This window comes from Penicillium expansum, assembly GCF_000769745.1.
Source record: "Penicillium expansum strain MD-8 chromosome Unknown contig368, whole genome shotgun sequence".
Taxonomy (NCBI): Eukaryota; Fungi; Ascomycota; class Eurotiomycetes; order Eurotiales; family Aspergillaceae; genus Penicillium; species Penicillium expansum.
Genome location: NW_015971532.1, coordinates 177,690 through 199,118, shown reverse-complemented (window position 1 = coordinate 199,118; position 21,429 = coordinate 177,690). Strand labels below are relative to the sequence as shown.

The following is a 21,429-nucleotide window of genomic DNA, read 5'->3' as shown; positions in this document are numbered from 1 at the left end:
GGGGGGGGGGACAAAATGCAGAACTCCGTGTAGGATGCAAAACAAAACGAAAAGAACCAGGAAATGGTCACCTGCAAATGACCACTTCAGAATATTTCTCAAAGATTGCTTTGAGATCAATGGTACGACGAGCGGTTTGAGAGTCATCGTCTGAACCGACAAACAAGGCTTTGAAATCCGAACAGATGCCCTTTGCTGCGTTTCCCTGGAAAACGATTTCATCGTCTTCCAAATCCTCTAGTTGAAGATTGTACTCAACCCCAGAATTAAAGCTAGCTACAAGAATAGCCTTTTCTTCTGGATCAGTAGTGCCGCCTGCGTCTGCCTCGGTCCCAATGGGAAGGATCACAGCCAGATTTTCGTCAAGATCAACCAACATTCCTTCGCCTCTTGTGATGGTCGACACAGGGACCCCCTCACAATTCATAGAATTGCCTTTTTGGTTCTCGGCAATCTCATGCACCCCCTGATTTGTTTGCGATGTATGAGGTGACGTGCGCTCAGGAGAGCCGGATACTGGCGAACCTGGCAATCGTAGTTGGGACGGGACTGGGGCAACACCTTCTTCAGCCGGGGGAGAACAGTAGCTGCCGGCGGGGGCGTCCAGACCTGCTGAGGTGGCATGGGCCGCAGTAGCATTGGTCTGGTGGAGGGATTTATCGTCACCCTCTACCCTGACCGAGACCCCCGGAGCTGGCCACTTTGATAAGTGCTGCTTTCCCTTTGATTTGAAATCGGCAGTCAGTGATTTTTCCATTTCGGTCACCATATTCTGTGGCAATTGGACGAATTCCACGTCGTTGTCGAAATCCAAGAGCACGCCGCTTGGCGGTGATGGTCTTGTCACGACAACTCGAGCCCGAGGGGGCTTGGGGTCGGCATCAGGGCAGGTCAAGCCACTCACTTTGGCCCTAGAGGTACTTGCCGCTGCCTGAGCCCGGACATTTTGTCCGCCATCGGCGCGACTTGCGGGGGCTTCGGTCCCGCTCCTGTTAGCTGGGTGAGCTCTGCGGTACCCGTTGTAGGATCCACGGCGGTTTCTGCGCCTGTAGCCATTGAATGGGGGCTGTTGGTGACATGATGTCAGTATTAAAAACATATTTATCTGTCATAGAGCACTCAGTACTCACAAGACGGGGAAGCTCTTCCTGTTGAAGTCCGGGACAGGGAGAATTGGCAAAACATCTGTTCTCAAAGAAAAGTGCGAGTCTGCCTTCTATTTGGCATAACTCAACTGCCAGCAGCATCTCGTTGCTTTGCACAAGCTTTTAGTCGATAAAGTTAGCGTGAAATTTGAAGTGAAACTGACAAAAGTAGTTATGACTTACCCACTCATGACATTCGCGAATGAGGGACTGAGCCTTGCGCATTCTGTCTAAGGTTCGAGCAGCCATTTTGTAAAGAAAGTATGATGTTATGCGGAGGTAAAGGTGTAATGAGAAGATCAAGAGATGTAGGTGATGGGTGCTCAGTGCTGAGAAACTGCAGTGAAACGTTGAAGCTGTTGGTAAGAAGGAGTATAAAGGAATCAAGAGTGAGGAATTGCAATTTATGCAGGCAGTCGTTGAAGATATTGCTGAGAAGTAGATAAATGCCATAGAAGGCGATGGTTGATGAAAAGGTCGAGGGAAGATTTGGTGAATATCTATTTTATACCTCGATCCTAGTTTCGTCGTCATTGCACCTTTATAGATATAACCCTAGACTGCCTACGCTCTTATTGTGGCTTCATTTCTGCTCAAATGCTTATGTCCTCATGTCATGTTTTATGTCTCTTTCACTTTGCATCTTCTTCTTACTCGTAGACTTAAAACCACTACTTGAAATTTGATAGCGCTAACTTACGATCTTAGAAGAATGCATATATTGTATTATTATGACAGTTGTTCGATAGAACTAGCATACACAGCATATTACAAATTCTATTTCTAGCCTTTTGTTGATAGTTCTGCCTCCTCGTAATACCAAGCATCTACATCATCTCCAACCTGCTTCATCTCCAACCAGAACTACGACTTGTGTTGACTTTCATCGCCAAATATTAACCCGGATCTTACGCCTATCGGTATCTCAACTTTCATTCATCTTTGCACAGAAAAACGCTACATTTCGCTGCGTAGTCTCATCTCATTTCGTCATTTAGTCCCTCGTTCACATACGTCTGACTTCGCATCAAAATTGTGTCTATCTCACTCCCAAAATCTCTCATTCACAACTGCCCGCTATACACTCCGCTTCTCTCCGCTTGACTACTGAACAGTCAGATACTTGTACTCTCAGCCTCATATTCTGACTATTTCCCAGCATGATGCCCTACAAACATGAACCAATGGGCCATTGGACCCAGCAAGTCACATGGAAATTGACTAGAGCTCGATCTTTGGTCCGTGAGAGCCACGAATGGGTGATTGGATCTTCATAGGAACGTCGGTCTCATTATCCATGCTAACATCATCAACAAGTAGTTCGCCAGAAATGACGAGACCGAGCTCAGTGCTGAGCTTCGTCAGATTGAACGAACCCTTGCCATGGTTCTTGAAGATAGCCGCCTTCGACCCCCGCCCCTCTCGGCACGCCGTCCCCCACCTGTAAGTGATTTATACGAACTCAACATACATTCAATGGGGTATTAATATCATCTTTAATAGCTACCACCACCCGGCCCGATACGTAGTAATCGTCATATTCGCGAACGATTCACCCGTGAGCCCGGTAATGGCAATTACAGGCCCCAGCCAACGCGGGAGAGCCAGACTCGGATTTACGCGAGTAGCACTAGAGACATCCAGATTGTGCCGACCCGACCTACCTCGAGTCAGACCTTTAGGGATTCAAGTACCCCTGCTTGTGCGAAAAACGAGACGAGTGTCATCAAGCCCGCCAATTCTATTGCGACCGCACCACCACCGCAAGGGGTCCTTGTGGACTTCGATGAGGATTCAACAGTTGTTGAATTGCTGCCGGGCATTGTGGCCACCATGGAAGTATTGCAAATTGCTCACATCGAACCAAAATGCTAGCTGGAAGTGTGTTGATGCAACACAATGGTGATCAGCGAGCCTAGGGTTTCTCATGGCAGGGGAGCACACTTGATTTCCTCTTTTTTTCGCTTTTTTTTTATTTACCTAGCATATGTATTTATTCCAATGCATGGGTGTGTGCTCTAGGAGAAGTCATTCTTCACAGCCGATAAAAAGTACAGTCTACGGAAGGAAGAATTGGAAAATAAGACGGCCCTCGATACTTGCTCAGTAGAGAGGAGTAATGCGATGGTGGATACACTTACAAAGCCATACATTTTTTATATGGATCACTGCTCCCTTGCTTATTTGCTGGCCTTTTTGATGTTTCCAATGGGAGGTTATCATAAACAATTGTATACGTAGAGTCTCAAATTCATAACCATGAGCACAAACAAGTAGTATAGACGCGCCAGGCTAAAAGAGGCAACTCAACACACTGGCTCAAGGAAATTGACGGAAAAGTTCAACATTGGAGGAAAAGTGTCTTGCATATTTCAAATCAAGCTATGTAGGTCTGCTCTTCCATCGATCAACGTCATCATACGGAGTACATTGTAGTTCGATACAACCCAGTTTGACTTTAGCAAAAGCCCCTTACATTCCCTCGTGGCACATCCCTTGATTTCCAAAGTGTACATAACAACATTCAAGATATTGTACAGCTAGATCTAATGACGTGTGGTAGTATGTGTATGTAGATCAGAGATTGCCACATTCCTTCTAGAAGGATACCTTCTGAAAACAATCGGTTGCCGGCGAAGGTATGTAAAACGTCTTGATGGGGGTTATGCTTATCCGTTATCAGTTCCCCCTATTACTATTATCACCGCACTCAGCCACGCATAACCGAGAACGAGAATGGAGCAAATGAACCACGATCTGTCATTTTACGGCCGTGCCTGACACTAACGATATGCGTCCCTGCCCAGTGCTTGGTGTGTCTGCCGGGACCTAGCGACCGACTAACAACCGAGGCAGATAAGGTTACAACATACGGAGTAGATAGTCTTGGATCGTCGTTCTATTAGGCAGGAGCGAGGAGATTCACTGGTCAAGTCTTGGGGGGTCTTAGGGAGTCTTGGGGGCGAAAGTGAGCTTCCTAGTGCGGAATACGGGTGCTTGGTGCCGAGCGCGCCGAGAGAGAAAGAGTGTACGGAGTGCTCTTGGAAGCGTGTGGCAGCCTATGCGAGGCTCGCGCATGGATTAAGATTATCCAATTTTGGGGCTGATTCTTTTTCTTTGTCCTAATGGCCACATTTATTTTTGGCCGGCCTAATTGGTTCGGCTCAAGACGCCTTGAGAACGGACATCGGATGTCCGATTTAAAGGGGGTATCAAAGTATATAACATACAATATACATCTCACAAAGTAGCAAATTGTACTCCGCACTACGTACAGTACATTGTATGAAGTCCTCCGTATTCCGTACAACTTACAACATACATTGATGTATCTATCCATTGTCTGAACTGTCGATCAATGTAAAGCGTTATCTCCGCAGAGAAAGGGAAAGTGGAAAGTACCAATGCTCGCGCTAGTATTGTATCCATCCATTACTATCCATTACTAATTTCCGACTGCAAACACCTGGGGCGGTCTCGCATTGTTAACAGTGTACTCCGTTCTCCGTACTTTGTGAATAATTACGGAGTAGTCAGGTCATTTAGTTTGGCTAAACGTTAAGGCTAACTTGGTCAAACTACGGAGTACCTGGGGACTATCATACCACGTTAAACGGGGCTATTATCACCTGGGCAAGATCATCAGCTGTTCAAGTGACCCCTAAAATGACCCTGAAAATACCAGAATTACCATTCAATACCATTCAATACCACGCACAGACGGAAATACCCCGAACCACTCCACAACAGAAAGGGTAAAAAAATCAAAAATTAGAAATAACGAGGGAAATACCAGCCAATCAGGGTCCTTTCCTAATAGAAAAGGGACCCTTTTAAGTCCGACCCGTGGACCCTACCTTCCAAAATTAACGGAATCCATCCTTAATTGGGTTAGTCTCTGTCAATTTCATGTTTTCATGTTTTCAATGTTTTCAGAGAGCCCTAGAGCCTAGAGGGGGGCATGCTCAGGTGGTTATCATATTAATAACTATTCGCCTCCCCTCCGTTTTCATTCTCTTTCCAGCGACCAGAAGAACCGTTTTCGTTCTGTTATAACTATCGCCCTTGCAGTGAATTTATCTTCACTTGCTGCCTCTCGTTTATACACATCTAACTTACATTACTGCCCCTTTTTCTTTGCTTCCCCACACTTTCCCTCGTTTCCTGTGGCTTGGATTCAAATTCTTGGATATTCTGTCATTTCCACTGTACATACCAACAGTACATAATAATGGTCCGCTTTGTGACACCTTTGGTCCTGGCCTCGCTGTCAGTGTCCGCCTTCGCCGCACAATCCTGCACCGCCAGCAGCCAGTGCAAAGACAAGAACTACCCTTGCTGCTCCCGTGAGTAATATCACCCCCTTAAATCGCAATTTATACTAACGAATGTCAATACAGAATATGGTGAGTGCGGTACTGGTGCCTACTGCCTCGGCGGTTGTGACCCTCTCGCGTCGTTCTCTCTCGATTCCTGTGCGCCTATGCCCGTTTGTGAGAGCAAGACTTACACCTGGGACAACCTCGACAATTCCATCACCCAGGACAAGTACCTGGGTAACGCCAGCGCTGCTGACTGGACCTACAGCGGAAAGGTTAAAACCGAGGATGGTAATCTGATCATGACCATGCCCGCCAAGAGTGTCGGTACTCTCTTTGCCAACAACCACTACATCTGGTACGGCAAGATTTCTGGAAAGATTAAGAGCTCCCGCGGCAAGGGTGTCGTGACCGCTTTCATTCTTTTGTCCGATGTTAAGGACGAGATCGACTACGAGTGGGTCGGTGCCGATTTGACCGCTGTGCAGACCAACTACTACTGGCAGGGTGTTCTGGACTGTAAGTCGAGAGAAAGAAGAACAATCTGATCCGAATAACCAATACTGACTTAATGAACTAGGGCACAACAGCGCCAACATCAGCGTGGATGGTGCAGACACCTTCAATGACTGGCACACTTACGAGATCGACTGGACCCCTGAGAAGGTGGATTGGATCGTCGACGGCACCGTGCACCGCACCCTGAAGAAGGCCGATACCTACAACGCAACATCCAAGCAGTTTGAGTTCCCCCAGACACCCTCCCGCCTTCAAATGTCTCTCTGGCCCGCCGGCCAGGCCAGTAACGCCCAGGGTACCATCGACTGGGCTGGTGGTGAGATCGACTGGAACAGCGAGGACATCAAGACCGTCGGCTACGACTATGCCACCGTCGGTGAGGTCAGCGTGCAGTGCTACGATCCTCCCTCCGATGCCACCAAGAAAGGCAGCAAGGCCTACCTCTACACCAACTCCGCTGCCATGGAGAGCGATATCGCCATTACTAACAACAACACCGTCCTTGCCTCCCTCGGCGCCACCGGTCTCGACATGGATCTCGGCAAGTCAAGCTCTTCTGGCTCTTCAACCGCCTCTGGGTCCAACAGCATCCCCACCAGCAACGGTGGCTCTGGCGGCATGTCCAGCAACACCACTTCCTCTGATAGCTCCAGCTCTGGCACTTCCACCACCGATGCCTCGCAGACTTCCACTACGGGCTTCACCCAGGGAACCACTACTCAGGGCAACGGTGCGGCCGGCCAGAACGAGCGTGTCCTCCGTGGCTCGCTCTTCGGCGTCCTGGTGGCTCTTGTTGTCCTCGTGACACTGTAAATGCTTTGCTGGTTTGATACGTATATATCAGCGTTTTACCATTCTTATATTCTTCTTTCTTGCCATGCTTATTGCACAGCATCGAGTACATTTTTTTGTTGACTACTGTGCAACTCCGCTTCGTGTCTTGTCTCTGACTGACCTTGAACAAATCACCTAATGAATTACTTTGCTCCTTGTATCTTTTTTCCCTCTTCCTTCATTAGGTCGTGATGTTCAACGGTCGACTACATACGCGTCTGCAATTTTCCTCCATTTTTGTTCGATATACACCTACCCGGCGTTTTCTTTTGGCCGATTCATACTCTTTCAATTTCTTTCTGATTTACGCGATGTACCGCTACTCTGGTAATGATTTGTGATTCCCTGCACATGACTGGAAAATAGCTACAAAATTGTGATCTTTTGTTCATATACCCCGTATACCGGATTTTACACCCGCTCTATGGCTTTCCCTTTCTTAGTAGCACGTCCTCGAGTATTGCATAATCAATAAGCTTATATGTGGAGAGTACAGACTGATAACAAAGAGCACAGAAAAGAACTGGTAACGATGGAAAAATTAGCTTCTGGAATCCATGAACGCCAAAACAAAAAGACTATCTCGACCTCCCGAGAAGATTCAAACGGCTTTACGGCGATGTCTCGATCTTAATCTTTGCCTCCTTCTCTTTCTTCACTTCCAATTCCTCCTTGGTAGGCTTTCTTGCCCAGACGCGGGTCCTAAACTTAATTAGCAAGAAACAAGCGAGCGATGCGATTCGAAAGGAAACCCACCCAGGTTCATAAGCGTGAATGTGCGGATTGCTCAGCTCTTTGCGCACTTTAGCCAGATACACCTGCACCTCCTCCTTCGTCCACGGCTCCGGCTCCCCAAAGTGAGTGAGGAGCCACATCGCCCAACCTTCTAAAGCGGCATTCCAATGGCCATACTGGAGGTGTCCGGCCTCCTTCAGTGTCAGATCCCTAGCCCACGGTCCTATGGGAATCTTGTACCGTTTCTCGTGCACATCCACGAACCCGGCTTCCTCGATTGCGCTGCGCATTGTTTCGTTGGTTCTGAGGGACCGTCCAGCTCGCTCAGAGCATCTAATAAACATGGCGCCCCACCCATATAGCTGGTGTTCTTTCTTCAAGGTGCCATCATCGCTGTAGACTCGCACGTCTATTTCCACTTGTTCGATCCAGCCACCGGGCTCTAGGGCGCTATTGCGAAATAGAAAACAAATTAGGGTGGTTCGATATCTCAGAAGATGGATTAGTAGGGTTGAAACTCACTCGTAGGCTTGCTTGTATAGCTTACGCCATCCGTCGGGAGGGAATGCACCATACATTAGGCGCATATGGATGAAGTCAAATGGCTCTCTCCATGTCCACTCGCGAAGCACATCATCCACCTCGAAGATGCAGTTTGGGGGCATCCATGTTACGGGTGGGGGGAAGATATCCACTCCGCGGACGGTAGCTAATTGGGTTTAGTTAATAATACTTTATTTAAGAATAGAAGGAGTCGAATCAAGAAACCCAGTACCTAACGGATAGCGATCGGACACATCACTAAAGATTTGTTAGAGGTTTTCTTGAAAATAATTACTCGTTGACTTACATTGCCCAACTCCCTTGCCCAGTTCCGATATCTAAAATATTCTATACTGCATGCTTAGCGGAATGTTCAAGCAAGGATCACCTCAGTACAAATTCACCTTGGGCGAATCGCCGATAGGGGAGCGGAAAAAAGGATTCAGTTGCTCGTGATCTAGCACGAGAAACATCATATGGCTGAGTTCGTTAGTATCACAGCCTCGTAACTGGCGATAAATGAAACGCATGGATGGGGACGGGGTGCGGTTTACCCAATCTCGAACGCCTCGAATTGCTGCTCGTCAGAAGGACCCCTTGATATGGTTAATCCATGTAAAACAAGATCATTGCATCACAACCAACCAGTAGTCATCTTCTTTAATGGCTTGATATCTACATACCGGGTTAGTCTTAAGAAGTGTGATATTAGACTGGAAGCATACTGACCTTCGGCCGTTTTCCAGCCGTCCTCTCGCGATCGCAGACGCGATAGATGTGGTATCCCTAAATACTTTGAGAATACCACCGTGGATATGATTCGCAGTGGCACTCACGACTGAAGGTCCTGCGCATCCATGCCATAGCCATTGACCATGGAGTAGAAATCAGGGTCCTAGACGAGAGATGAGAATGACTATATCAGATGATGGCCACTACTTACCACCGCAATTTGCTCCATTTTTCCCATATCGACACTTTCCAAAGGCTGAAAGGTAAAACTGTGAAAGTGGGAGGGAATCGTAGGTGGAGTGTAAAAGTGTCAGACGGCAACGGGATTCCCGAGGGTCCACAACCGTTAGACTAGCAACGTGGTGTCAAAGTCAAAGCCCTAGAGTATAACCGAGATAGGACTAGATTGGGAACTTGAAGAAAAAGTACATAATGACAGCTAACTAAGTACCTATGGACTAATGATCCATGTACCCTATGTGGGCCCTTAAAGCGGGGAAATTGCGTTTGTTCATGCACGTACGGAGTACATGTTGGGATCTCTTTTTCTGAACTTCATACTCATTTCTTAATCTACAGTTTATGGGTAACCATTTGTTTTAAGATGCTTGCATGTGTTACATAGGTACATGTTTGCCACATTTGCCTTTTAGTACACGCAAAACCACAAGCCCTAAACTACCCGTCCTTCCACTTAGACTTCCTCAGAACGAGGCTCAGCCACCTTCAAACTCATTCCATAGGTTGCATCAAAACTTGCCTCCTCCCCGACAAAAACCAAGTAAGCCAGGCGAGCATACCGTTCCGCTTGCAACGCACTCTCTGGTGCGATCTCAAGCAGAGACTTGCTAAGAATCATCCACGCAACAACAAGTTTATCCATGGCGAGTCCCCATTTTTTAACAACAAGTGGCCCATTCACACCTCCCTCAAGCACAAATCCAATCGCCGCAAGACCCCGGCTGACAGCCTCCCTAGCTTCACCCTGCTGCTTCAGGCTGTCATAAACCCCAGCAATCAAAGCAAGCGGCTCCCACAGTCCTAGATGCAGCACCTGCTCGAGCGGGCGCGAATATGTCTCAGCCAGACGCTCAATGAGCGTCTCAGCGCGTCCGCGGTTCTTACATTCCAGTGCCATGGCGATCTCCGCGCGCTGTCTGACCCGTGTCTTGAGAACGCGGGGCTCAGTCGCCTTGACGTCGGCGCAAATGACGCAGCAGCACTCAAAGCCCCAGTGGCGGAAGTCCGTTGAATAGTTTTCGGGGGCGGGGACGAGGTACCAGATTTTCAGCTCCGTGTTTGCGGGGATATCGGTAGCTGCGCGGATGATCATCATATCGCCGATGAAGGCGCGGTGTGCGTTGCTCATACACGAGTGGTTGATCATTGAGGCGTAGGGCCAGATGCCGCAGTTGTGCAGCGTTTCGGGGCCCCCGCTTGCATCGCGCGCGTCATGGATGTGGTCACCTCTTGAGGAAGTTGGGCTGCCGAAGCTGTTGAGAGAGACTATGCAGGCGATTTGAAATCTGCAGAGTAGGAAGGGAGATTTGTTAGCTTGGAGCGTTTAATATGGTGTTGGTTTGTCTTTTAGTTACGTGTCTACCACTGGCTTTCCATCCACAGGGCCTGTTGAGACCTCCTTGAATCCGTTGTTGTGGAGCTTGGTTACCACTGATGCTGATGATTGGTTCTTGTACAGTTTTTCGATGATCGATGATGCCAGCGCGAATTGGCCTCCTCGGGTGGTCGTCCGCGTTTCGGTGTTGACATGGAGGGCGCTACTCCACCTTGGCCTGCTAGGGTGCTCGCTTGCATATGCAAAGGCCTTTTCGCAGAGAAGTAAATCACCGACCTTGACTGCCTCAGTTGTAAATAGGCCTCGTCCTTGGGACTTGGTCTGCCGGACTGTCACTGGGCCAATCCATGTCGCATGGTCCAAAAGTGGCGGGTAAGTTTTCGATGCTTTCTCCTGCATTTTCTTGAAGTTATATCCGCCCTTCTTTTGCTCTGCAAGTCTTGCGATAGCTTCACGGAAATCGTTCTTGGCGCTCACATCTTCAGGGTATTTCTTGCAAAGTTTCGTGAATACATCGCAGCTTTCCCGGAACCTTCTTAGACGGTATAGGGTTTGGGCTTTGCCTCTAAGGGCTTTGTCGGATTTCGGGCCTGCTGGAACGGCATCGAGATCACGCAGAGATGCATCCCACTCATTGACCTGGAAGAAGGCCAGGCCCCGGTAGTACAGAAGGTAATGCATCTCTTCCTCTGTCGGCGAACACTTCAATCCTTTGGAGTAACTGTCATTGTGGTCAGTATTGTTCGTTGTCAAATGCATTCGGTCTACTGGAACTTTACTATTCAGTAGCGGAATATAATTTGCCTCGGTTGAGATGCTCGTTACCCATGCTTAGCCAATCCCCGGCCATCCAGTGAGAGGTTTCATCCTCTGGAAGCCGCTCTCGCCAAGCCGATGGGACCATCTTGTCGAAAATTGGAATGAACATGATATCAGAAACGTGATCAACTCTGATGCCGTATTCGCCATGGAACGTCAAAGTCAGGTATGGCTCCTTCACAAGCAAAATTTGCCCTTTGTCAACAGAGCCATCCTGGCAGCGGAGCTTCTCGTTCAACATTTGAAGCGGGATCGCATCCTTCTGTTCGTCTTCCACAATGGCCATAACCGTAGTCATCTTCTCTACCTGGGAGATTGATCTGACGAGAATGTAAGAGCCTCTATGGTGAGTTTCAAGAAGCAAATCCTTGACCATGGCCTTTCTCAGACCTTTCAAGGGAGCGAGACACGGTGGATAGATGGGTTGGGCAAAAGAGATATCCACCGAGCTGGCGCTCTCTCGGCTGCGTGATTTCTCTTTGTTCGTCTTTTGCTGAAACTTGAATTTCTGCAAGAGTTCATCTGGTGTTGTCACTGGGTTGAATTGCATGCCCTTGACGGCCTCGGCAGCTTCGAGAGCCCGGTTGTGCTCACTCAAGAGCTTATCGCTCTCTGGGTCCTGAAGGAACCTATCCATCTTCAAAGCTTTTGCTTCCTTTTGGGGAGTTAGTCTAATGATGGAGCAACTAGCTGATGAAGCTTGATCCTACCGATGATATCGAGGATATATTCGATCGAAATGGGTGACGGTGAAACAAAGTTATAGGGCGAAGTGCACGCGAACAAACAGCGAGAGAGCAAAGCGCGTGAGGAACAAATGTAGGTAAAAATTGGACTATTTAGTCTAAATTGGTAGCTACGACCTTCGAGTGTTCTAACTAGGATTATTTTGCACGGGAAATTTAGACCTGAGGCTATGAAATGAGGACATGCCTGCCTGTATCCATTAGGCTACGCTGAAGAGACGTTCTCGATAGCTCAACTTATTTAGTGACTCAGTAGAAGAGGTTGTCTGGCCGTTCTATGATGAGAGATCGCTACGAATAAGCAGTATTCTCATTCCTATTGTAATATATAGCTACATAGGTACCAATCAAGATATAGCAGTGACCTACGCAAGATAGGTAAGCTAGTACGCGTTCTTGTATGATAGCTTCATATGAAGCTCTGGATGTCCACGGGTAAGAACATGGAAGTCTAGCACAGCTTGTGCTATTTATTATTTGGCTTTGTCTAGCGATCCGTTTGACTTCAGCCTCTATTTCCCTTTATCTCACTATGTGTCCTCCCATGATACCTCCATTTTCCTTTCTGACATCTTGCAAAACACATGGTCTATACCAGGTGGCATTTACATCAAAGTACTTTATTCTCAATAACCTATAGTTATCCCTTTCACAATGAATTACATGAACAATAATACTATAGATACTTAATTGTCTCTCCTATGAAGTAAATAGGGTAACAGCATAAAAGGCTTGATCTTTATCTCACTTTTGCTTCAGTCCGCGTTATATAGTCTGGCTTTATTCACTGTGCTCTATCAATGACAGTATTACTTTATCATTGCGCAATGCCCGCTTCTTCATAAATGAGTTTCCAACTTCTCGGTTTTGAGATATGTTCTAACACAAAGTTATCCAGCATTTCACTCAACCACACAGGTTTACCACATGCTATTGAAAGTCATCCTATCTTGTCTCATACCACAACCACAATCAACTCATCATTCTCCCGATATTCACGGAGCGAGGATACAACCAACAGTGAGCGCAAACAGGCATTCTACCTTGAGCCGCACTAACACAGAACAAAGATCTCTCAAAGTCAGACGGACACAGAGAGCGATTTACATCGCGTGGCATCCACACGAGCAGGTTCAAGATGTGCCTATTTGTGGAGACCCACTACTCCAATTGCAACCATAGGTGCTTCGAGCTCTACCTCTTTTGCCATGAAATCCTCAACCAACTAAATCGCATCAACGACCCGGACCAGCTCAGAAACTACGATTTGCCATTCGACCCTGATTGTCCCACCTGCCACCCATACACAATCACTATGAGAGCAACTCAGCCGGATATGAGTTATCTGAGTGTGATTTCGGAGAGCAACATTGTGCACCAGATGATGGATTTGGTGGAGAGCTGCCCTGATTGCAATACAAAGGGCGTGTGATTTCGATTTGAGGTTTTGCTACGATGTGAATTTGGAGACAAAGTGATTGGGGGTGAAGTCACATATATGTTTATTGGAGATGATTTATTGGGCAATATTGAAGCGAGAGAGAATAGTTCCCACAATACCAACGTTTGTTTCTAGTAAGACCAGTGTCAGCTGTACACAGATGTTCACAGAAATGAGATATATGAATTGCATATATGTATGATGACGATGATGAGAAACCCGAAATATCTAAACAGTGCTACCTAATACAGAAATCCAACAGAATAAGAAAAGGGTCAAGTTGTGGCTGTCGTTTAGTGTGCAGCACCACATCCACAATCATCGGCAGATCGCTTCCTGAAGTCTCCATGGTAAGTGTCTAGTCCCTCGGTATGGAAGTTCATGCCCAGGCGATCACCCATCCAGTCGTATGATTGCAAGGCGCCAGACTTGGTGTCCTGTAGCAACTTTGTGACGTTGTCGACGTTGAGATCAAGATAGTCAGCGAGGAAGTCTCCCACGTCGGTGTTCTCATTGTTGCCAACCAATGGCCAAGCGTCCTTGGTAGACGACGCGTAGATGTTGACGTCAACGGCTATAACGATATTAGCATACTGTCATAGAAAACTGCTTGAGACCGTCTTACCAGAATGTCCGTGAGTACTCCAGCCGACCTGGGCGCGGCGGCTGATCATGTCCGCAAACACATATGACGGGGTGACGTTGGGGACCGGGTGGAGCAAGGCATCGACTTCATGGTCTGTAGCATCATCGATGGCAAGCCCATCCTTAAGAGTTTGCCGGAGCCAAGACTGTTTAGTTGAATCGTCGGCGTCCTTGCCTGGCCCAGAAAGATATTCTTTTAATTGAGCGGCAAGGTATTCGGCAGAGTGGCTTGCCTTGTCCAGGACACTCGGAAGCCATAAATAATCAGGGTAGGTCTTGTGCAACTGTCGTGCTGCGGAAAGACCGCCGGTCTCGTGGTCAGATGTGCTCACGATCACACCAGGGGTGGAGTCATTCTCTAGGAACTCGAGCGCGGCAGCAAAGGCCCTGTCGTATGCCAGTACCTCGTGAACCTGAGCAGCAGGATCATTGCCATGGCCGGCATGGTCAATGCGAGAGCCCTCAATCATGATAAAGAACCCTTGCTCACTTTCCTCGGTGGCCTTGCTCAAGGCCTTCAAGGCAGTGCGAGTCATCTCCTCCAAAGAGGGATAGGTCTCATTTTGAGTGCGTCGATCAATCTCGAACGGGATATCCCCACTAGCGAAGAGACCTAGCAGTGGTAAAGTGGCATTATCGCCGCCCTGGAGGCTATCGAAGCCCGCACGGTCATTGATATAACCAAACCCATTCTGAGCAGCGACCTTGATCAAATCATGGTCATCACCACGGCAGCTGCCATCCTGTGAGTTGGGCAAGAAATGGCACCGCCCACCGCCAAGCAGAAGATCTACGACCCGGCCGAGAGGGTGTTCTCCAACCTCTTGGGCGGCGATCAGATCTTCGTAGTTCCGCAAATTGGCATGCGAGGCAAAGCATGCTGGGGTCGCATCCGTTACGCGGGTGGTCACAACCAGACCTGTCTTATAACCCGCCAACGCAGCCGCCTCGAGCACAGTTCCACAAGGCGAGTGGTCGGGAAGCACTGAGATGGCAGAATTGTAGCTCTTGCGACCACACGAAAAAGCCGTCGCTCCAGCCGCAGAGTCTGTCACCAAGCTAGAGCTTGACCGTGTTCGCGAGGTTCCAATGTAGTGTTTATCCAAGACCAGAATATCGTCGAATGGCAGATCGTCCGTGTATTGCCGGAAGCCCCGAGTCAGCGAGAGACTAGTAGGCCCCATGCCGTCAGACACCATGAAGATCATGTTCCGCTTGCCTGTCGGCTTGCCTCCAGGGCCCCAGGTGGTATTTGACGAATGATGGTCATGAGGCTCAGCTGGCTTGCGTGGGTAGATCACGGCTAGCACAATTACCAAAATTGTTGCAAGAAGGGCCCAGGAGAACACTCCAATTTCCCGCCAGGAAGGCCAGACTCGTCCCTTGTGTTGAGGGGTCGTTCGCTCGCCGGTCAGGAGAGCGTAGTCCTCCTCTTCATTTCGAATCGACGAGCCGTCCTCGGACAGGCGCGGAGGTAGGAGGGACTCTTCCCGCGCCATGGCTGATGAAAGGACAAAATCGTAAAAGAGTGAAAACAGATGTATGAGGTCGAGAACTTCGATTGCGACCTTCCCTTGGGAGGTTGTGTTGACTCACGTGCGCTCTGGACCCTGGAGGCGGAGGTGAGGAGATAAGGATCAGATAACAGGGCTCACATGATACGTCACGTTCCTGCATCACAGCTTTAGAGGTCGGGTAACACGTAACTATGCAACGTGTAAGAAACTACATCGGCCATTTCGTACAACCGCGGAATGCGAGGAGAAGAATTGTTTCATTTTGAATCGGCCTAAGCCATATATACTCAAACTATCCATATAATACATGTCATTCTCAAGACAACCTGTAAGCCCTAGAGAGGTCTAGCCTTCCACCCAATAGGAATCATAGCAGCGGCAATCTCAGTAACACCACGCTCCGTAGCAAGGAGATTGAATTGTGCGGCTGCATTCCGAGTATCGAGGATATCCACCCGAATACCCAACGAGTTGATGTGACGCTTAGTTTCAGGTGATAGCGGGAATATCGAGCCACCAAGACCAAGGATGAGCATATCTGTGGTGAAACTGTTAGCATATCGAAGAGTGATTTTGCGGTGAAGCTCAAGCATGTCATGTCCGTGGACGAAAGCACATATCCGGGACAAAAAAGCAACAAGAGCCAACATACCAGGCTTTGGCCAGACAAGATTCAGTAAACCCCAGACCGACTCATCAAGCTCGAACTGCCCTTTGGCATTGAGCATAGCATCCTTAGCGACACGATCGCTCTCTGCGCCCTCAACAGCCTTCCACGGCCGCCACGCAAATGCCTCACCGCCGACCAGCAACAGCCCATCACCGTTCGTAAGCTTGACACCATTGTTTAGATGAAACCCAGAATCGAGACATGCATCAATGGCCGTTGTTGGTGCAGGGATGTTGCCCAGCACGTTCAACGAATCAAAGTTGGTCTGAGTGTCTTCTTTGGACTCCGGGCCGCGGTCGCGGCTGGCTGGTTTGTGCGCGTGCGATCGAGGAATCATGCGGGTTGGTCGGATAGGTGAGCTATAATTGCGTCGTGTTGAGGGCATTGCAGTGCTAGGATTTGAGACGAGACATGGTGTTGCAGTTGCTGATGGGATCTGGCAGAATCGAGTCAAGTTCGAGGCGCCACGAGTATTAACCAAAGAGGTGCGCAAGACGCGCAGGAGTTGCGGTGATGGTGAATGCATTGATGCGATAGGTTCGATAAAGCGGCTGGTTTCAGGTTCGATCTGTGTTATGTAGCCTCCTGGTGATGTAGTGGCTCGGATGATGGTGAGTGTCACGTGAAGTAAAGCTTTCTGGCCCCGGGTCTTGGCGAAGAGAGCTAGCAGCCCGGAGACCTGGGCCTACAAAGTACATATCAACATCCACTCACGTGCCTCTGCATGAGTCTAAATATATCGCGTACTAACACGTAGCAAAGCTGTAGAACGAACAGTTGGGCATTCTATATAAACCAAAAGTGGATTTGTGTAGATTGTGAAATAGAGTTGAAACCCTAGTCTGTCAGATGTGAATACAGGCAAACAAGCAACTAGGTACGATCCACGTTAATTGAATTCTTCTTATATTAATATTGAGCCTAGCAATTAATCTATTTTGATTTTGCAGGAGTCCCAATCCTGACCCTCTGCGCCTCGATTCATATGAAACAAGAACAAAAGGAGACAATAACATCGTACGCGTCGTAGACCCAAAACGCCAACAAAAACAGAGAGAGAAAAAAAAAAAGAGAAAAACGATACCTGGAAGAATGAGCGAACTGAAAAATGAGAAATAAGCAAGAAAAAAAAAAAAGAAAGGCTGCCACCCCTCAAGATGAAACATCAAACTTGATCTCATGCCACCTCCGATCATTACTGCCTCTGGGTACTTTTCTTGTAAAGGTATGATGAAAAAGCGTATGCACATAGTGAAAATTAAACAAGAGTCATTCCCTGTCCCTATTTTAGCGGTTCAGGCATTATTGATTTAGTTGTTTCGGCGACCGACAACCTTGCGGTCTTCATCCGATTGACTAGAGCTGTCATCGCTGGTGGTTGCAGTGCGGATTCGCTCAGCCCGGTCTTGAAGTACCTGGGCTTCGGCCGCAGCCTTTTGGGCGCGGATCTGCTTACGCCACATGCTGGCGTAGCGACCCTTCATAGCCAGAAGCTCTTCATGCGTGCCGCTTTCGGCCACTTGGCCCTCTGACAAGACCAAGATGCGATCTGCGGTAGTAATGGTGCTGAGACGATGAGCGATTACCAGCATAGTGCGACCCCGTGAAAGAGTAGAGAGCGCCCTCTGGATATGCTCCTCGGTATCTGTGTCTAGAGCCGCGGTTGCCTCATCTAAGAGAATAATGCGCGGGTTCTTAATGATGGTGCGAGCGATAGCCACGCGTTGCTTCTCACCACCGCTAAGCCGTAGGCCACGCTCTCCAACCTTGGTGTTGTAGCCATCGGGGAAAGCAAGAATCTTGTCGTGAATGCTGGCGGCGCGGCAAGCCTCGAAAACTTCTTCGTCGGAAGCGTCCTGCTTGGCGTATTTCAAATTGTACATCAAAGTCTCGTTGAAAAGTACAGTATCCTGAGGCACCACGCCAATGTGCTGGCGGAGTGAATCGATCGTGATATCCTGTACATCATGCCCGTCGATACGGATACGTCCGTTCTCGGAGTTGTAGAACCTGAACAAGAGGCGGAAGACAGTGGACTTACCTCCGCCAGACTCACCAACCAAGGCGGTGGTGGTTCCCGGCTGGCAGTGGAAGGTAAGACCGTTCAACGCGGGCTTGCGGGCATCGTAAGCAAATTCAACATCCTCAAACTTGATGTCACCATTGCACATGGCCAATGGGGTGGCACTAGGGCTATCGACCACAGTTGGCTGCTCACGGAACAATTCTAGCAAGCGTTCGGCATTGATTAATGCGGATTGGATAGATCGATAAAAGGTGCCAAAGAAATTGAGCGGGCCCTGGAGTTGGACCATATAGGCCAGTAGAGATACGAACTTTCCCACAGGGCGCTGACCAGTAGCAACTTGGTATGCACAAATGAAGCACATTACCAATAAGCCCATCATAAACACGGTGTTTTGGCAGGTGTTCAGCAGTGTTAGAGAGAACAGCACGTGGTATTCGGCCTTCTGGAAGTCACCCACGGCGCCCCGGTACCGGTTGAATTCGTACTGTTCGGCGTTGAAGTATTTTACTGTCTCATATGAGACCATAGAGTCATTCCTAGAAGGAGCATAAGTCAGTCCCATATAAATCTCGAATGAATGATAGAAAGACTCGTTTTGACTTACTTGACGGCATCCTCTTGGCGCGAGGCATTGACCATCTGTCTCCTGATCTCTGCTCTCCACTGGGCCATGCGAATAGTGACATAGAGATAACCAAAGGTGGAGATCCCGACAGCTAGAGCATAATACACATCGAATGCGACCATGAAGAACACAACCGCAATCACCAGATCAACAAGCATTGGCACCACCTGAAAGGTGACCTGCTCAAGGAAAGTATTGATCGAACTGCCCTTGCTCAGAGCGGACAGGACTTCGCCGGTCTTTTTTCCGAGATGGAAGTCTAGGCTGAGACTATGGACGTGCTCAAACGCAGCGGTAGAGAGCTCCATGTAAGAATACTGGCTCACAGGAATCCAGAGGCTAGAGCGCAGAGAGCTGAGTAAGCCCTGGCTGCCCTGTAACCATCGGTACACCACATATAGGCAAATTTGAAGCCATGGCACTTGGAAGTCCTCACCGTCATCCTTCGTAAGAGCACCTGTAATGACTCCGATTTGGTAAGGTACCAAGACGTTGACGATTCGCTGGCATATGAGGAGCCCAAAACAGAACGTCACAACTAGTTGCAGGCGGCGGGATTTGGAAGGCCACAGGTATGGGAAAAAGAGCGAGTACCCGCTCAAGTACTCCCACCAGCTAGTGGAAGGAATGGTCGTCGGACGCACCCATGGATCGGTAGGTTTGGAAGTTTCTGGGCGAGGAGCTCCGTTCGTCGAGCCATATGAGTGACCATTGGCAGTTCCGTTCCCATGTCCATTCCCATTGCCATTTTCTGCGCCAGCGGAATCCAAAAGTCCTGTGGCTTCTGTGGCTCCATTCGTCCGCTGGCTTGCCTTCCCGTGGCTCTTCAAGCTGAAGGATTGACAGGCGTAGAGAAGAACCAGTGCAAACAAAATAAGGATGCGTACACTATTCGATCCCACTTCCAGAGACTCCCAGAATGTAATGCTTCTCCGGACTCGACCCCCTTCTGGGTCTCCAACAATTGGCTCGTGGTGAACCGAGGTGTAGATTGAGAGGGAGGTGCTAACAATAACCAATTCGATGGGGATGGCGACCGACCAACAGACAAATTGGGCGAGAGTAGGCGAGGGAGATGTGTCTAGCATTGCCATGAGCAGCACTGCGTAGACGAAGAACGAGCCGACGACATAAACCTGTGATAAGTGTCAATGGCTGTCGAGAAACACCAAACCATCCGAATAGAACGTACCACAAAGGACTGTCCTCGCCACCAGTTCTCTGACCTGGCCGCCATCACGTGTATGATATAGATAATTGCATCCGCAAGGAAGGTCAGGAGAATGGCCACGGAGAGCAAATTGAAAACTCGTTTGACGTTCCGCGAGAACTGGGATTTGTAGGCGGGCACATTTCGAGTTCGCTGAGGGAGTGGTCGCCCTCCAGGGCCGAAATATTGAGATTCATGCTTGCTGGCTTTCCTCGCAGCGATGGTAGTATTAGCCACGAAGGCCACGACAAAGAGGATAAGAAGGAAGATTGGGTAAGAGGTGCGTAAGTATTCCAGCAGCTCAAGGGCTGCATGTGGATCCATTGCCCACTAAATATCCCAGAAATGAGTGTGTGTTTCAAACAAGGTCCATGACAAGAGTGCTAAGGACAAGAAAGGGAGTCCGGGTTCGGATCGGAAAGGACAGGACGGGTATGGCGAAAGATCGACGCGAGGAATGGGAACTTTCCCAGGATGGAGAACCCAGGTTTCCCACGTGGAAAAAGCTAAGACGATAAAAAAGAAAAAAAGAAACGAAAGTTGGAATTTATAGAGATTTGGAAGTAAAAAACATATAAAACATATAAACAAGAAAAAAAAGAAGAAAATATACAAATGCTTGTGATATTTTTTTCTTTTTCCTTTAATATTTTGCTTATTGTTTTTTTCCCCTCTCTCTACTTTCTTCTTCTTCCTTAAGATTGTTTGACTTGGAAGGATAAGGTTGAAACTTTGGAAACCAAGAGGTATAAATTCAAAGAGGCAAAGAAAGGGAATAAGGAATATATAAACATAAAAATAACTGGAATGACGGTGTGGATTATGGTTGCTGCAGCTAAATCAGAGGGGATCCACTGGTATCAGTCCTAAAGCTTCCGAGGTCTCTTTTATACATACAATATCTTTTTACTCCGAGTCCTTTTAGGACTTTGTTTGTTCCTGAAAATATTTAGAAAAGTCCTGATATAAATTGATTAATCTAAAGCTTTTTGTGCCCGATGGTCAAAGTTCAAATTGTCCTGAAGGAAAAACAGGGGGGCAAGAAAAAAGATCGTCGATCGACAGATCGAGAACACTCCACGCATATAATGACTTCACCAACTTGCCAAGAAAAATTAAAACCCAAAATGAAAGAGGAATATTATTAACATTGATCATCTGAGTTCAGTCATTATGGTAATGAATTCTAAAATGACTTCCTTTTCCCCGTGATGTGTGACCTTCAGCTTAGATTGGTTGTCTGATCTTCCCGTTGATGTATGTGATTAGCTGAATGTCTCATATTTTTGCCTCTTCTTGGAGCCTTTAGTCATTTGGGTGGCAC

The 21,429-nt window shown here is 48.1% G+C and overlaps 9 protein-coding genes across 9 annotated transcripts; 3 read left to right on the top strand and 6 right to left on the bottom strand.

Annotated features, from left to right (window-relative positions):
- Positions 1 to 67: 67 nt before the first annotated feature.
- Positions 68 to 1,394, bottom strand: PEX2_106690 (uncharacterized protein; the record flags this gene model as incomplete). The annotated part of the gene is made up of 3 exons (XM_016747937.1): positions 68 to 1,066; positions 1,131 to 1,265; positions 1,329 to 1,394. 3 exons carry the CDS (start codon positions 1,392 to 1,394, stop codon positions 68 to 70), a joined length of 1,200 nt encoding a protein of 399 aa, XP_016593056.1.
- Positions 1,395 to 2,305: 911 nt separating this feature from the next.
- Positions 2,306 to 3,020, top strand: PEX2_106680 (uncharacterized protein; the record flags this gene model as incomplete). The annotated part of the gene is made up of 3 exons (XM_016747936.1): positions 2,306 to 2,404; positions 2,466 to 2,588; positions 2,649 to 3,020. 3 exons carry the CDS (start codon positions 2,306 to 2,308, stop codon positions 3,018 to 3,020), a joined length of 594 nt encoding a protein of 197 aa, XP_016593055.1.
- Positions 3,021 to 5,376: 2,356 nt separating this feature from the next.
- utr2 (putative cell wall glucanase (Utr2)) lies at positions 5,377 to 6,796 on the top strand (the record flags this gene model as incomplete). Its single annotated transcript, XM_016747935.1, has 3 exons — positions 5,377 to 5,491; positions 5,546 to 5,983; positions 6,045 to 6,796. The coding sequence occupies 3 exons, from the start codon at positions 5,377 to 5,379 to the stop codon at positions 6,794 to 6,796; spliced, it is 1,305 nt and encodes a 434-aa protein (XP_016593054.1).
- A 632-nt stretch (positions 6,797 to 7,428) lies between these two features.
- PEX2_106660 (class I SAM-dependent methyltransferase) lies at positions 7,429 to 9,065 on the bottom strand (the record flags this gene model as incomplete). The annotated part of the gene is made up of 11 exons (XM_016747934.1): positions 7,429 to 7,519; positions 7,574 to 8,002; positions 8,075 to 8,261; positions 8,328 to 8,353; positions 8,403 to 8,443; positions 8,500 to 8,575; positions 8,650 to 8,691; positions 8,741 to 8,770; positions 8,825 to 8,881; positions 8,932 to 8,990; positions 9,039 to 9,065. 11 exons carry the CDS (start codon positions 9,063 to 9,065, stop codon positions 7,429 to 7,431), a joined length of 1,065 nt encoding a protein of 354 aa, XP_016593053.1.
- Positions 9,066 to 9,521: 456 nt separating this feature from the next.
- PEX2_106650 (TPR domain protein) lies at positions 9,522 to 11,859 on the bottom strand (the record flags this gene model as incomplete). Its single annotated transcript, XM_016747933.1, has 3 exons — positions 9,522 to 10,353; positions 10,423 to 11,124; positions 11,183 to 11,859. The coding sequence occupies 3 exons, from the start codon at positions 11,857 to 11,859 to the stop codon at positions 9,522 to 9,524; spliced, it is 2,211 nt and encodes a 736-aa protein (XP_016593052.1).
- Positions 11,860 to 13,106: 1,247 nt separating this feature from the next.
- PEX2_106640 (uncharacterized protein) lies at positions 13,107 to 13,400 on the top strand (the record flags this gene model as incomplete). The annotated part of the gene is made up of 1 exon (XM_016747932.1): positions 13,107 to 13,400. One exon carries the CDS (start codon positions 13,107 to 13,109, stop codon positions 13,398 to 13,400), a length of 294 nt encoding a protein of 97 aa, XP_016593051.1.
- Positions 13,401 to 13,702: 302 nt separating this feature from the next.
- On the bottom strand, positions 13,703 to 15,553 carry PEX2_106630 (alkaline phosphatase; the record flags this gene model as incomplete). The annotated part of the gene is made up of 2 exons (XM_016747931.1): positions 13,703 to 13,983; positions 14,035 to 15,553. The coding sequence occupies 2 exons, from the start codon at positions 15,551 to 15,553 to the stop codon at positions 13,703 to 13,705; spliced, it is 1,800 nt and encodes a 599-aa protein (XP_016593050.1).
- Positions 15,554 to 15,906: 353 nt separating this feature from the next.
- PEX2_106620 (NADH dehydrogenase [ubiquinone] 1 alpha subcomplex assembly factor 3) lies at positions 15,907 to 16,767 on the bottom strand (the record flags this gene model as incomplete). Its single annotated transcript, XM_016747930.1, has 1 exon — positions 15,907 to 16,767. One exon carries the CDS (start codon positions 16,765 to 16,767, stop codon positions 15,907 to 15,909), a length of 861 nt encoding a protein of 286 aa, XP_016593049.1.
- Positions 16,768 to 17,551: 784 nt separating this feature from the next.
- hmt1 (putative vacuolar ABC heavy metal transporter (Hmt1)) lies at positions 17,552 to 20,429 on the bottom strand (the record flags this gene model as incomplete). Its single annotated transcript, XM_016747929.1, has 3 exons — positions 17,552 to 18,806; positions 18,875 to 20,031; positions 20,088 to 20,429. The coding sequence occupies 3 exons, from the start codon at positions 20,427 to 20,429 to the stop codon at positions 17,552 to 17,554; spliced, it is 2,754 nt and encodes a 917-aa protein (XP_016593048.1).
- Between the last annotated feature and the right edge of the window lie 1,000 nt (positions 20,430 to 21,429).